Below are 16749 nucleotides of genomic sequence, written 5' to 3'. Positions count from 1 at the left end.
TTATTGTAGGTGTGAAACTTTAAAAGCGGCATTATCTGAAAAAGATGCTCATCTTGCACTTCTGGAACTTTCAGCAGTAAAAACGCAGACGCAATTTGATCAAATGGAACAATTGAAAGCCGATAAAGTCAGATTACTTGATAAATTAAAAGAAGAGGTGAGAAGATTTATTCTTATGCTCGACGTAAAATAATTACCTATTATCTGCTATTGATTATTGAACTTCTCCCTTTCAACCTCTACCTCTATATGCATGATACCTTCTTATCCTTTTTATATAAAAAAAAAAACAGCTAATTAAATTATTTAATAGGATAGAAAATGCATGGAATTATCTGAAGAGGAATCCAGTGACTCAACGAGTGAATCACCAATTGTTACCAAGATTATTGAACCGACACTTGGGAAAGATGAAGACTATCTCGATAATTCACAGTCTGTTTCTGAGACGTCGCGATGATAAGTAAGCTTTTATTGTTATTATGGTTTTTATGATACCAGCATGGGACTTAAAGTTTCAGTGTCTGCAGCCAGTCGAAACAAGCTAGTATCAGTCCAATGCCGCGAATTAATATTAGCAAACGCGTATAGTATATTACACATCAAGGAGGAAAGTAGGACATGCGTATTGGAACTTCTTACCATCTTTCGTAGTGGGTATACAATTTTTCACCGGATCTACACCTGAAAGTTTAAATTTTTGCCTCTATTTATGGGAAGACTTGTCACCGTCTAAAAAAATCCTTAGAAAATCAGGACTCACTGATTTGTGGAGAGAAAAAAATTTATCCCTTACTGTACATTAATGTGCTGAAATTTTTTCACCCATCAAGGCCGTAGTTTTGACCAAGATCGCCGTCTAAGAAAATCCATAGAAAATTCATAGTATTGCACACCTCAAGCGCGAAAGCGCTGGTGTGCTTTATGATCGCTCTAAATTTTTTGACTCATTCACTCACATTATTTATAGTTCCGGCTTAATTATAAATTGCAAGTGGCAATTCACGCCTACACCGAAAAAAATGTCAAGTAAATATTCCTTTGCAGCGTAATAATTACATTACTCTATAGTTAGTATAAGCAGTCACATAAGAGCGGCGTGACACGAAGTATAGTGTAATGTAATTATTACTATGCTGCAGAGGCATATTTATTTGACATTTCTCTCCGTGTACGCTAATAGTTGATGACACCATTGGTCTTAAATTAACTTTTTTCTGACTGGCTGCTGACACTGAAACTTCAAGACCCAATGCAGGTAATCATGAAAAATCTAGTGTGTAACTCAGGATCAAATACGATTTCAGACTGCGGGTAATATCAGCCAACTTCACCCTGGTCTGAAATCGTTGTGTTTCATCCCTCGTCACACAATATACTATTTAATTGAATTCTATAAATAATTCCACATAATTAAATTACTTTACTAGGAATAATATGGGCTTGAACATAAGCAATGAAATTTCTGCTTCATTTATTTATTTTGGACTGCATTCATCGACCAGTGACATCTTCTACCCTTGAATCTCCATAACAATTCAATTGTACGCTGATACGAATTTAAAATGATCAATTTATTAATAATTATTTAATTTAAATAAACGATTATTGAGCTAACGGTGAAACTGATCTAATAACTTATGATTTTTTAAAAATCAAACGAAAAAATATAACTACAGTCAATATTAATTTCTGTTCATTAATTAATTAATTAACTTTTTTTCTAATTAAAAATTGAAAAAATGAATTTTTTAATGCCACTAAAAATAACGAAAAAGAAGAATAGAAGTATTAGCTAGAGTTTAGAAAAATATAAATGAGAACAAACTAAAATAAACAATACTGAAAAAAAAAAAAATGTTTTTTCAATTGGATTTCACGTCACGGGTCCAAAAAAATTATATTACTCATGTATAAAGGATGCCAGTGTAATAGTATTAATAGTGTTATAATCTAACTAGAGAAGAATATGGAGACGTAAAAGATAAAAAAGTTATTGCAGTTCATATATGTGAGGAAATTATACTATAAGCAATAATATTTACGTAATAATAAAATTATTGTGAATAAAAATAAATAAAAATATTACCAATAAATTTTTTTTAACTGTAACATATATCAAGGCTCTGATTTGATATTTGAAATTAATGGACAGGTGCTGAATATTGTTTATCATGTTTGACAATAATGATCGCAGCAAAAAAAAATAAAGTGTTTAATTGTTAAAAAGGCATCTTATTTAAAATTAATAATAATTCAAATATATAAGTAAGCCTGACGGAATTATATATTTAATGGCGAGCGAGTTTAAATCATCCAAGATAATTATTATTATTGGAATTGCTGGATTATCAAGACTTTGTTGAATAATTAGATGATGGTTAGAAGGTCCATGAGATATAATTATATTTAATAATGATAATAATTAGTATATTCCATGTAGCATTAATATGCAGATATACCCAAGGCACTAATTCAGTTTTGTAAATATATACATGTATTCTTTTATATTTTACATGTCCTTATTATCTTATCTTTTATCACTTATTATATTTTATATTGTTTCACTTTTTTAAATAAAATCCGAGACTTGTATTTACTTAAGGCACTAAAATATCTTTTGTATATAGCTTTCTTTACTCTTTAATATCTTTTAATATATATACATATATGTATTGTTAATCTATGTAAAGAAATTAATCTTGTCTATTTGCTGGAAGAGTCATAGAAATTCAATAAACGAAAATTTCCGTCGATTACTGAATAAAAGAAGAAAGGAAAGAAAATTACAAACGAAATTAATTAAAAAGATGATATTTGAATCCGATCTTAAAGTCCTCGACAGACAATTAATACTAAATAAATATTATAATGAGCATTAAAAAGGGGCGAAAATAATTTTCAGTAGGAACTTAGATGTGGTATTAACGCAAAAGTAATTAGTGTGAAGAAATAAAGATATTAATTTAGAGAAGAAAACCAGAGGATTAATTAAACTGATAGAATTTTTAGATAAATGTGACAACAGGGTTGTCAAGGGTGCGATTTGTTAACGACTAATCGCGTGCCACTGTCATATCAAGCCTATATCATCATGTTATGTCATAATTTATCAGAATAATATATATAATAATAAATAAAGTAATTATTAATCGTTAAATGAACGTATTGTTAATCATGTATGATTGTTTCCAATAACGATTTTTTAATCGTCTTAAATAAAACGACAGTGTAATCAATTTAAGATTCTTGTTGATACAAATATTTAAATTAATATAAAATTTAAAACCAAAATACCCTATAGAAAAAATCCATATGGGAATCCAGCCTAGATTCTTATGTGAGTTCTCACATGATGAATGGATTTTCAAATGGATTCTCATGTGGTTTCCTATAGGAATAGTAATCTCTTCCTTTATTCATACGCGTCCCTATCAACAAAATCCATGTGAGCTTACATGGGAAACCATAGGAATTCATATCAAAATGTATGGATTTATGTAAGAATTTATAGAAATTAATATTGGAGGGTATGAATTTATATAAGAAATCAGAAGTATTTGAATTCCCATATGGAAAATTCTCATAGGAAACTGTGGGTACCTGGATTCCCCTATAGGAACTTGACATAAAGATCTATATGGATTTCTTCGACGGAAATCTATATGGAATCTAGTCCATATGGAATCTCGGTTTATCTATAAGTAATTTCTATAGAATCCGGGGTAGAGGTTAATATTCCTATAGGAAACCATATGGGAATCCATCCAAGAATTCAGATACCCACAGTTTCCTATGTAAATTTTCCGTATGGGAATTCAGATACTTATGGATATATAAATCCATGCACTCCAATATTCATTCCTGTAAATCCTACATAAATTCATACTTCTCTATGAATTCCTATGGGTTACATGCAATCTTACAGGGACTTTTTTGATACGGACATATATGAATAAAGGAACAGATCAATATTCCTATAGGAAACCATATAGAAATCCATCCGAAAAAGCCATGTGTGAACCCATATCCTAATTTTGACTGGATTCCTATATAGATTTTTTTGCTAGGGCACTTATCATTATTATTGTCAAAGATAATTAAGAGTTTCAGTGCTCCTTGTTATAGATGATGAGCTCTATTAATTATTATATTAACAAAGAAGAAATACTCGAAAAAATTATAGAACAAATAAATTTAAAAATTATAATAATAGTGTTAGTCAAAAATATATAGTTGCAAAAAATCAATACACAATAAATTATATAAATGAATTATTAATATTGTTTATTAATTACTATAAATTAATTTAAATGTATAAGTAATTAAGTTTATTTTATTTGTCAAATGATAATAATAATGGTTAAAATTTATAAATGTATATTTAAGTGTGTCCGCAAAAAAAAAAAAATTTATTATAATAAATCTCAATTAAGAGAAGTCTTGATTATATTTTCACTCGACTGTTTAGTATTTATGAATGTTTTTTATGTAAAATATTATTATAATAAACACAAATGGACTTGCTGATAAATTATGTGCCGGCTCGATATTAAAGAAAGATAATTAATTTTTAAAATTACTTTTTTTAATATCGAATCGCTAATTACTTTCAGTAAATCACAATTTATAATCGCTTTGGACTCAAATCACATTTTTTAATTTTTCAATACAAACAAAAAATTAACGAGTGAGAGAATGAAAGGGAGAGAAAAAGATAAAATGAATGCGAGTGGAAAAAAGGAAAATATAAATACAAAAAATAAAAAAAAACAATTTCTACATGTTATACGCTATGTATTTATAATTAATTAAGCCATAATTAATTAAGTATTCGAATTATTGCGTGAATATATTTGTTTATAAATTATAAATGACAATTGTATCGTCATGAATGTAATTGCAATTAATATTTGCGTGTATATATTACTATGAATACGTTGATGATGATGATATATAATTAAATAATATATTAAACTAATAATCATTAATAAATCAATAACAAAAAAATTGATATTCGCCTATTTTCGCGGTTCTGTGTTGCAAATCTCCACAATTTACAATAAACAAATATTTAAAATCATCTCTATTTAAAAAATTAAAAAAAAACAGAGATTATATATATAAATTAAAGCAGTCGCAGAAAGCTATAAAGAATGAGAGTGTAATAAATATTATTACCGGATGAATGTAAAAATGTCAGGACTATATTATATATTATAAAAATTAAGTTTAAATCAGTAAATAAAAAAAAAAATAATTTAATTGTTAAGGCTAAAGATATAATACAAAAAAATTTATCAAAGTACATTGTTGCAACTGCCATGCTGTGTGCCATTATATAATGCGTCACATTCGTCATTAAAATATATAGAAAAAAAGTAAAAATCATGATAATTATATTGGGACGAAGAGACGTCAATCGTTAGAGTACCGTCTTCTTGAATCATTAGTGAGACGGATTGTATGTAATTGGAATGTAATTTAGAGAAGAGTTTTAAAAAAAAATTGTCGTTGAATACAAAAAAAAGTATTATCTAGTATACATACGATAAAAAAAATTCCGGATGCACATTTCGATAAACTATCGAATTACTTCTTCGCCCTTGCGATGCTTTTCATACTCCAATACATCGCATTTCGCTTTTCCTACTAAAAAAAAACTAAATGAACGAAATAATAAAAGTATACATAAAGAAGATACATTTAAAAGTAAAGCACAGTGAGAATCACGTCTGATATCTCGATTTAAATGATAAAATAAAAAGTAAATAAAATAACATAATAATTATTTATTTGAATTATTAGAATAGTTTTAAAAAAAATTCTATCATATCCTGATATCCAAAATAAGACTTACATTTATACTCATCGTCTACATTCAGCATATTTCTGCTGGCTTTCGAATACTATATATTTAATTATTAAATCGCAATCCCAAATAATTAAATGTGAATTTATTTAAAATGAAATCTAAAGTATGCGAGCGAGATTAAAATTAAAAAAAACAAATAAATATATTATGAAAATCAGAATAAATGAAAACGTTGATCCATCACTATAGATTTCAAGCACAATAACGAATAGTAGGGCCAGGCACAATAAAAAAAATTTGGCCGTCACGTTGTAGACAGCGATCTGTTAGAGCGACAAGTCATATTAAGTACCTATATCGCGAAAAATATTAAATGAATAAACACATATTGTCTATTGTCATTTCATGTTTTATCATTTCTTCCTTGTTCCTATTAATTGTTGTTATTTCTTCTTTCTTCTTTTTTTTTACGACTTCAATGTCAATTTAAATTAACCTGAAATTTTGAATTATTACACCTTAAATTTTCTAGTAACAAAAAGTAAATTATTAATTTATTTTATTTTAGTCTAATTGATTTCTTATTTAGAGGAAACGATTAAAATTTTGTAAATTTTAGTGACCGGAAAATATTTTTCAAATGTCAGAGAAAAAAGAAGAATTTCTGAGCTTTTAAAAATTGAAAAACATACGGAAATATTTGCTTCCATGTGCCCAGATGAAATCCTGGACCACTATAATGATTATAATATCAGAGAATATTACACGACATTAATGCTGGGAGATATATCAGGTCATTAATTTATATTTTCTGGGAATAATTTTACTAAAACAGGAAATAAGATTTTTAAAAAATGTTTTTCGATGTATATGACCTCGATTATAGGATTTACGGAATTGACAGAAAAATATACAACGTCTGGAAAAAGTGGGCCGTCAAAATTAACAGAGACACTTAATAGTTACATTGGACCAATAGTCCAGGAAATTTTATCTCACCATGGAGATGTTTTGAAATTTTCAGGCGATGCATTTATTGTCATGTGGAAGTTACAGGAAGGAATGGTGATGCGAGATCTCGCAACAAAGGCTATGCAAACAGCTTGTATTGTCCAAAAACACTTTGGAACTTATATTACCGATATAGGTGTCACTTTGAAAGGTATTCAGTAAATTAATCATAATAATTTAAAATAAAATTCTACATTTATTATTTATCAGTAAAACTAGCTATAGCTTCTGGAAAAATATGTTTTACATCAATTGGTGATCCGCAACAAATGTCTCATTATATTATTACTGGTAAACCTGTGTGGGATGTAAAACATGCTGAGACTCTTTGCAGGTTATCTATAAAACTATAACAATAAAGTCTTCCCAGAAACTCTGATTAAAAAAAATGATTTAAAACGATCCGAAATAAAAAATTTTAAATGCTTTTGAATACCTTGAATACTTTTGAATCCCTCTTCTTATGGGCATTTAACATTGCAAATCGTCTGAATCGCTTTTTTTAATCAGGGAAGTAAGTAGCCGTCGATTTTTATCCCTTACTCGTAAAAAATGAGTCTACACGTTACTAAACTTCTCCCAGAGAGAGAATGAACTTCACAATCACCCCCACTATCGAAAATTTCAAACCTGCGCATGCGTAGAGAAAAGTGGGAGAATATTTAGTACATAGAATACCTAGAGTGGGAGTAAAAACCGAATACACCCGAGGTCATCCTCTTGCACGAAAATTTCCAATGATTCCCGACGACGACTTCCACTGGGAAGACTATATATTATTTATTTATTTATTTACTAAAATGAAAGTATTTTTCTTCTAGAGGAGGTGATATTTTGGTAGCTCCAAGTAGCTGGCAATGGGCAAATCCAAGTGATTATGTTTTTAAAATTCTTCCTGACAGACATACATTAATCTTAGCAAGTGCAACAATGTGGGACCATTCTAAAGATGATTATACAGATAATGTATCATCGACATCTTCTATAAATAGTGACGAAACCAATTCTACAACAACTGCAGTAAATGATAACATTATTTATAATGATGAAGATTCTGCTGCTGTTATTAATTTTGAAGATCATATTAAAAATGGCGGATTTAAATCAACTATTGACTACAGCCGTAATTATATTTAATTTATTGTAATTGGTATTTAAACCAAGTATTCACGTAATAAATTATTAATTAACTCAAATAATAATTGTAGTCAGACCAAAAGTAGTTCATGTGACAAAACAACATTTAAAAAATGAGTTGAGAAGCTATATGCTGAAACCAGTAGTACGTTCTGTCGAACTTGATGAGCCACTTGAACATATCGCTGAAATTCGTCAAGTTGTAATTGTTTTTATAAATGTTGTTACTGATAGTAATATTAAAAAAAGAACATTAATTTATATTGTTAACAAAGCGTTCAAACGTGTTTGTGGGTAAATTAATTTGTTGTTATTGTAATTAAGCTATAAGATTAAATTTTACTGTAATTATTATTGTAAATTTTAAGGATTGTTGATAAACTTCAAGGATGTGTAAATAAAGTATCGCTGTTTGATAAAGACCTTATGTTTCTATGTATTTTTGGTCTCAGAGGTGGTAAACAAGAGCTGGAAGCTCAGATAGGACTTCGTTGTGCTTCAAAGTTAAAGAGAGCACTGAGTGCTATTGAAAACATCGATTCTGTAACTATTGGAGTATCAACTGGTATGACTTATTGTGGTGTTGTTGGACATACTTTGAGGCGAGAGTATACTGTTATTGGAATGCCGGTTAATAAAGCTGCTAGACTTATGGTTGCTTATGTAAATAAAGTAATTATTTTTAAATAAATAATACTCGTAATATTTTTAATATCAGTATCAAAAACTCTGGCATTGAAACAATTGCAGTAATTCATTATTTTATTTAGGGTAGAAGTACAGTCGAACTCCATTTACTATAGGATTCCATTATCTTGGAACTTCCCCTCAATCGACCCCCACTACGAGCTACACTGTCTCCTACCCGATGCTATGTCTGTGTATATTTACATGTACATCATTCATGTAGATGTAAGAGCGCATGCGTGTAGTTTACTTTTTAAAGAAGAAAGGGCATCCGTTAACTGGGAAATTTAAATAAATTTCCGCTCCTCCGTAGACTAACTGTCCGAGTTAATGGAATTTGACTGTCCATACAAAGTCGCCGAGCTTCGAAATTTTCCCATAGATCGGCCGATACCTGGTTTGCAATGATTGGCCAATAAATGGCTAACTAAACTGGCCCGTTGGTGAATCATTGGCAGTTGTCTTTTTGCTTATAAAAACGGCGCACAATTAACCGCCGTTCGTTGGCCAACGGTTTGATCGAGTTCTCTTGATACCAAGCTTTGGCCGATGATTGATTGTCACGATTGGCCAATGCTTGGCATACCGTTATCATCCGATATTTAGCCGATGCTTGAAAATTGACAGCCATTCATGACCCAGTAATGGGCCGATTATTTTTTTTTGTATGGGTAATAGAGTTCGACTGTAATTATCAATTGTAAGAGTACTTTATTCTTATTGTTATTGAAAATAAAAATATTTTAAGATTAATATTTCAGGTTGTCTGTGACAGAGAAAGTTTTCTTTACTCACGTCTTGAGTCAGGACATTTTATTCTTCAGGAAGCTAAACACTTGAAGGGAATTTCAAATGTCGGTCCTATATATGAATTTCTTGAACAAGTCCAGTATTTAACAATTACATTTATAATTACTTATAATTACACTGTATATTTTGGAATATCGTCACATGACTTTATTTCATAAAATTATTTTGATTCACTAAATGTCTAAAGATTATTTTTTTTTCTGAATTTACCTTTTCAAATTTTGCTGTATTTCAATTTGTATTAAAAAAATTTAGTAGTTCTAAATGTACCGTGTAAAGAGCAATGTATAATTGTGATTATTATTTTTGTTGTTAATTAAATTATTATCTAGATTTCAAGATTCAGAAATGACAGCAGCAATTTATCCATTACTAGGCCGAACATCACAATTAATTTTATTCAAATCATTATTTGCTGAAGTTCAGAGTAATTGGAATAATCAAAAAATTCCATTGAAAAATATAAATAATATTTTGTTGATTAGGTAAAATAAATATGATAATTATGAAATTATATAAATAACAATTTTTTTATGTTTAATTTTCAAGAGGTGAGCCGCGAATCGGAAGAACTCGATTGCTCGATGAAATATCAAGAATTATTCCGAAAAATATCGCCTGCAATTACATAACTCTTACTGACAATGATCTAGAAGTAAAATTTGAATATATAAATGCCAATTTTTCTTTTTATTTAAAGAAAATTAATTTTTTTAGACCCCATATTCTTTAATAAATTTTTTATTTTGCACTCCACTGGGTTTCAAAGCCGAAATGACTAAAGAAGATCGTGAAAAAATTATTTATCGTAATTTAAAATCGATTAGTGAAAAACAATATTTTTATTTATTAAATGAAATATTTAATGTGAACTTTGAATTTAATTCCCGCTACTCAACATTATCGGACGACGATAAAAAACAGCGGGTAGACGAATATATTTCAAAGTTGGTTCTTGAATGCTTTAAAGAATTATGGGTGATTTTAATCGATGACGCAGAATATATTGACAAAGAATCTCTTACTTTGATACCGACGATTGTTGATCAAGAAAGAATTTTTTTAGTCTTTGGTCTCAATGACGATGAAAAAAAATTATTTGGGATATTAGAGAAGAAATCTAAAGTAATAAATCTTCAAGGTTTAGATAAATGGTATCACGCTGGATTAGTTTGTCAATTTTTGAGAGTCGTTGCTATTCCTCCAGAGTTAGAAAAGTATCTAAAAAATTTTAATGATTCTGAAGTTAGCAAACGTCTAATAATTTTTGAATTTTTTTTTAGACGATAAAACATTAAAAATAAAATATTTGAAAAAATTGCACCTGTAGTTTTTTAAATTTTCTACATGTGCATATTTTTATATTATTTTTTTGCAATTGATTTATTGAAAAACGAAAATTCAAAACTTTTTAAATGTCTGCTAACTTCAGGATCATAAATTTTCATTACCGTAATTTACGGTACATACGGCATTTTATGGTAAAAGTAGGGTATTTTTGCCGTAAATTTGCGTTAAAAGAACGGCAACTTACTAAAATTACGGCACACCTGCGGTATTTTACCGTAAAGTAAAATATTGTACTGTAAAAATAAAAAATTATACGGCACTTACGATAAAAATGCTGCAAATTACGATAAATTGCGGTATTTTACCGTAATTAGCCGTAAAATACCGTAAATTGTAAAGGGTAGTTGGTGTAAAAAAAAAAAAAATTTTTTTGTAGAGTAATTCAAGAAAAAAGTATGGGGAATCCAGGATGGATTGAAAATTATCTCGTAAGTTTAATGCAAGTTGGTGGTATTGAAATCAAAAGAGTTTCAAGAGAAATGCTTAAAAAAATGGGTCTAGTTACTCCACCATTGAAGATGATTAAAACGTAATTATTACTGTAAATAATAATAATTATTATGTTTAAGTAATCAAAATATTAATCTTGTAAAAATTAAATTCAAAGAAAATTTTCATCAGACTCTGATGCAGAAGAAATTGAAAAGGAAGAAATTTTAACACGAAAAGACGGCTGGCGAATGTATGAAAATAGTTACGAGGTATTGATTTAATTTAAATTTAAAATGACTTAATTATGTTACGGTAATAAAATTCTTCTCTGATTAAACAACTATATTCGATCGAATTAAACAGAATTAAATTTTTAATTCAGATAGATTCTGTTAATTCGGTACCTTACTTAAAAAGTAATTCTGTCTAATTCGGCAGGAAAACCAGAATCCGTCCAAATTAAAACGAATTTAAATAATTCTATTCGGTTTAATTCTGATTAATTCGAAAATAATTCTCCAATTTCTGGTTATGAATCCGAATTAAACTGAATTAAAACGAATTTGAAATTTTTAAATCGGTTTTATTCTGTTTAATTCAAATTCAAATTTTCAATTCAGTTGAATTCTGTTTTGCAGAATTCGACAGAATATAACAGAATTAAAATTTTTAATTCGGTCGAATTCAGTTGTTAAATCAGAGTTGTAATTTACTTTTAAATTCTCAGGAAAATGTTTCGATATTAGATGAGGAAAAAGAAGCTACAGAAGAAAAAGGTGTTTGTATTTGTACGATTAGGAAAAATTTTCAACTCGAAGATGTTGTCGCCGAACTTGCAACAGATGGTAAAATTAAATTCAATAAAATATATATCTAATGATATATGATATAAATTTTTCAGTTTTGTTTCTTAAACTTTTTGATTCTTTGAAACCAATGGATCAAATTTTATTAAAATGCGCTGCGGTATTAGGAGAAACTATCAACAGAAGTCTGCTGGAAAAATTAATGGAACGAATTTCTATTCGAGATATTGCTTTGTGTAAATAATTAGTAATTAATAATTATCTATAGTTTAACAATTTGAAATAAAAAATAAGACATCATTTTTATAATCTAACATTTGAATTAAAAAATAGCAGTAGTAAATCTCTTTGAAAAAAGAATACTTGGTTGTGCAGCTGGGGACTTCACTAGAAGTATGGGACCAAGAATATTTACTAAAAAATTAAGAAATTTATATGACAATATAAAAATAAAATGTGGATGTACAAATGTTAAGATACGAGGTATTAAATATTTAAAACTACTCATAGTTTTTATTACACGTTAAATTTTTCTTGTGTAGAATCGCTTTCTGATCTCCCTAAATACGCATCTTGTACTTTGTTACGATTTAAGATTAGTGAGTCTCGGGAAACAACTTATAGGTATGTAAAAAAAATATATATATAAGGGGTTGAAAATAAAATTATTATTTGAAATTTATAAACAGATTATTGACTGAAAATCAAAAGATAGAATTTCATAAAAAAGCTTTGAGATATTTGGCAAATAATACGAAAAAGTGTAAATCTTGTGGCAGTAAATTTTTTAATAAATTATTGGGATCTTATCACGAAAGTTTGAAAAGTTCAAGCCGGAAAATTGATTTCGATGATATTTTACAACTCTCAAGTCCGTATAGAATTTATAAAAATTTTAAAAATCAAAAAAGTAAATGTATTTACACAAAAAAAAAATATTAATAATTGACTTCTACACGGAGAAAAATTCTCAGTAATATTTTCTCCATGTGATTTAAAATATTGACTTGAAATTTTACTCCGTGCAATAATAATAATTGTTAATTACTAATTTATTTATTTAATAAATTAGAACACGATAATTCAAGAAAATGGTATTACAAATTTATGAAAAGCTCAGAAACGGATATAATACCTCAGACATATTCTAATTTAAATTTCACTAACTGCCAATGTAATTTAATTCTCATTACCACGTACTCACAAATTTTGGATCATTGCATAGGAATTGGTAAATGATACTACAATTATTAGATTCATTTTCTCATTGTACTTAATTTAATTTTTAAGTAATTTAATTATCAATAAACAAATTTGTTTTATGATCCACAAATTTATACTCTAGATCGTAAAGACAAAGTATTGATATCGATGTTAGAATTTGCCAGCATACTTTTGGCAACTTACAACGTACCAAAAGCAAAAAAACTTTTGAATGACGCAGATGATATTTTGAACCGGGTAAAATAAAATTGAATAAATAAATAAAAATTTTCACTAACACTAATAATTATTTAGAAATGTTTCCAATAGATATTCAAAGCACGCGACGACGAATTAGTTACCGTCCCTTTTTTAAAAGGAAGAATAAAAACACTCAAAGCAAAGTGTGATTTACAAATCGGGCAAATTAACGAGGCGGAAAATAATTTAAAAGAAGCAATACGAAGTATGGGTTACTGGTGGCCTAAAAGCAACTCGGTAATTAAATTAAGAACAAAATTTTTTTTTCAACAACTCAAGTTCATGCTGTCATATAAAAAAAATGATTTGATTGATAAATTTGATGACGATGCTACTGAATATAATGATCAGCTTTCAAAATGTCTATCTGAATTATTTACCGTCTTTCAGGTATTAGTCATTTAATAATTAAATTATAATAATTTTTTTTTACATTTCCTTCAAATTATAAATTTAAAAAATGATATTGAATTATTACTATTATTATTATTATCATGATTATTATTATTATTATTAGATTGAAGGGTTGTACGAAAATGCTCAACTTGCAGCAGTTTGGAGTTTGCATTCAGCTTTAGAATCAAAAAAATATTTAATTACGCTTTGTACCGCTTTTGCAAATATGATAACTATCGGTCATACATTTAATAACGAGTACACTTTTTTTTCAATTAATAATAAATAATTATTATTGCAAATATTAATCTGTGTAAAATAATTTATTTCAGAACATTCGTAACGAATATAGAAAATGATGGAATAAAATTTTGTGACGATAAAAATAGTGATCTTACAGAACAAGAATTAAAGTCGATCGTAAAATTATATTCGAGTATTTTTTGTTCTCGTTTGTTGAAAAATAAAGTTAAAAAAATTTCCGATTTAGGACTGATAGTTTTCCAATTGGCTAAAAATGTCAGATCTAATGAATTTAAAATATTAATTTTGTCACATTTGATTTATTTATTTATTATTGAATATCGATACGAAGAAATTAATACCTTATTCAAAGAATTAAGTAAATATTCAAGCTATCAAATTTAAATTATAATTAAATTTAATATGAAATAAAATATTTTTATCTTTACTTCAGAATTAATTTACAAGACTACAGAAAATGAATCAAATCGGATGCTGTACTACACAATTTGTTTGTCCTTACAATTGGAAACTGGAATAAAATTAGTAACTTTAAAAAATTGTGAAGAATATTATCAAGAAGAAGGTCAAATAATTGTCGAACCCAAAGATGTGGGGGTTAAAGAGAAATTTTACTCTTCTATGTGGCTCTGGTTGGGTGAAAACATTTGTAAGGTTTTAAAAAATAATTACTGAGACAGTTTTTTTTTTTATTGCAGGTATTTAAGAATGGAGGAGTGGGAATCCGCATTAATTTGGAACCTGAGAATAAGAAATCTCGATTCGATTAAAATAATAACAATAAATGAATCATTTACTGCCGTAATTCAACTCGAATGTCTTCTCCTGTCGTACGGTAATAATTTCTCCTTTTTAAATTTAAATTCAAATTTAATTCCAATGCTAAAAAATTATTTGCAGTCCATAATCTTGATCGACAAAACATCGACGCTGTTCAGATGATCCTAGCAGACATTAAAAAACAATTTAAAATACTCGAAAGAATAACAAAAGTTGCTAAATTTATTTTATCTCGGTAAATTTATTTTATCATCTCTATATCGAGAGAACATCATTTTTTCTTCATTTAAAAAAAAACTGATAGTGATAAATAATTTCAGATATATTCTTATGAAAGCGTACTTTAGTATAATTCAATCGAAATTTAAAACGAGTATGAAATTATTACAGCAATCAAAAAATATCGCACGTAATACCGGCAACAAACTGATGTACGAATGGACAAATCATTGTGAAAAAGTATGAAACAGAATTAATTTTTATTTAATAACACAGACTCAAAAAAAAGTGCGCTGAACATTTGTGGCTTTTTATGATTTGCTAGAAATTTTCGGGGGTAATCGACTAAGCTGACTTAGGATTCGAATTCAGTGGACTCGAGTACAGAAAAAAAATACTTCGTTTTAAATGAGGAAAAATGTTGTGATTTTCTGCTATTTTTCACGATTTATTTAAAATTTACCGGGTTAATAAGCTAAACAAACCGCGGATTTGAATTCAGCGGATCGAAATACGTCTCGTTTGAGATTGAAAAATTTTTTTGTTCTTCTATGCGACCCAGATAGCAAAATGACGTCTTGATGAATTCTGAATGAGTTCCTATTTATGATTTGGACGTCTTATTAACATCTTAAAGAAGTTCTCAAGATGTCGAACGAGCCACCTGGCGAACTCAGTAAGACGTCTTTAAAAAGAATTCTCAAAGTGTTCTTTTTTCTGACTTTTCAAATAAGACTTCAGTATGAACTTACCATGACGTCTTAAGGAGCTCCTAATTTTGACTTCGACTTGAAAGAAATTAAAAAAAAAATTACATTAGACGTCACAAAACTGACGTCTTATTTATGGAGTCTTCAAGAACTCTTAATTAAGAGTTCTTAAAAATGATACCTTCAAAAATTCATTATAAGACTTCTTGAGGACGCCTTCAAAAACAGTCATTCCAACTTGAATGCTGTCTGAGGATTTTTCTCGATTTTCAGGTTTTTTGCAGTTTACTCAAAATTTTTGAGATGTAGGCTCAAAACTGACCTGAAATTCGGATTCTGTGCGTCGAAATTCATGACTAGATGGATCTAGTCAAATGTACAGAGCACTTTTTTGTGTGCCACTGCAAATTTATGAAAAGTGATTAATTTTGAAAACTTATAAATTTAAAATTACATTCCAGGCATGGACTAATTCACTGCCAATCACTGAAAAATATTTATGGAAAGAAAAATATCAACAATTAAATATAGAAAAAAATATCAACATCAACAAGGACTCTATTGCTTTTTATACTCTGCCATTACCTCAGTATATACCAAAATAAAATTTATGTAGAAACTTGCTTTAAAAAAAAAAAACAATTAAGTATGAAAATAAAGTAATGAAATATGTATATAATTTTGATAGACTAATGATTATATTTGTAAAATTCATTAATATGTAATAATTAATTATAAAAGTAACTGTATTATTATTAAATAATAATCAGGTGTTCAAAACCACGGCCGTTTCTTATTTTGACACACAGAAGTAAGTATCCATGTATTTTTTTCTTTCTTAACAATTGTTGCCTGTTTATGTCTTGGA

The 16749-nt window shown here is 28.1% G+C and overlaps 2 protein-coding genes across 4 annotated transcripts in view; both read left to right on the top strand.

Moving 5' to 3' along the window:
* Window positions 1-6216, top strand: part of LOC130669888 (ELKS/Rab6-interacting/CAST family member 1) — a 66297-nt gene extending 60081 nt beyond the window's left edge. For both annotated transcript variants that reach the window (XM_057473029.1, XM_057473030.1), the window contains 3 exons: window positions 10-157; window positions 314-463; window positions 1431-6216. In XM_057473029.1, the coding sequence (XP_057329012.1) occupies window positions 10-157; window positions 314-460 (295 nt within the window). In that variant the 3' untranslated portion in view covers window positions 461-463; window positions 1431-6216. The remainder of the gene's footprint in view (window positions 1-9; window positions 158-313; window positions 464-1430) is intronic.
* Window positions 6217-6256: 40 nt separating this feature from the next.
* LOC130669890 (adenylate cyclase type 10-like) lies at window positions 6257-16560 on the top strand. Of its 2 annotated transcripts, none has more exons than XM_057473033.1 (28): window positions 6257-6356; window positions 6435-6608; window positions 6702-6977; window positions 7037-7160; window positions 7648-7949; window positions 8035-8257; window positions 8332-8635; window positions 9412-9539; window positions 9793-9945; window positions 10010-10115; window positions 10178-10677; window positions 11187-11339; window positions 11418-11511; window positions 11970-12087; window positions 12144-12284; window positions 12382-12531; window positions 12591-12672; window positions 12738-12958; window positions 13121-13279; window positions 13394-13509; window positions 13582-13902; window positions 14030-14166; window positions 14241-14530; window positions 14606-14804; window positions 14871-15007; window positions 15073-15187; window positions 15273-15411; window positions 16343-16560. In XM_057473033.1, coding segments are annotated over exons 1-28 (5007 nt in total). In that variant the 5' UTR covers window positions 6257-6355; the 3' UTR covers window positions 16487-16560. The 2 variants fall into 2 exon arrangements, with proteins under 2 accessions (XP_057329016.1, XP_057329018.1); XM_057473035.1 differs by lacking the exon at window positions 16343-16560 and adding an exon at window positions 15497-15832.
* Window positions 16561-16749: the final 189 nt, after the last annotated feature.

The sequence above is a fragment of the Microplitis mediator genome, chromosome 6 (assembly GCF_029852145.1).
Source record: "Microplitis mediator isolate UGA2020A chromosome 6, iyMicMedi2.1, whole genome shotgun sequence".
NCBI lineage: Eukaryota > Metazoa > Arthropoda > Insecta > Hymenoptera > Braconidae > Microplitis > Microplitis mediator.
The sequence above is the reverse complement of the archived record's forward strand: the minus strand, read 5'-3'. Positions and strand labels throughout refer to the sequence as shown.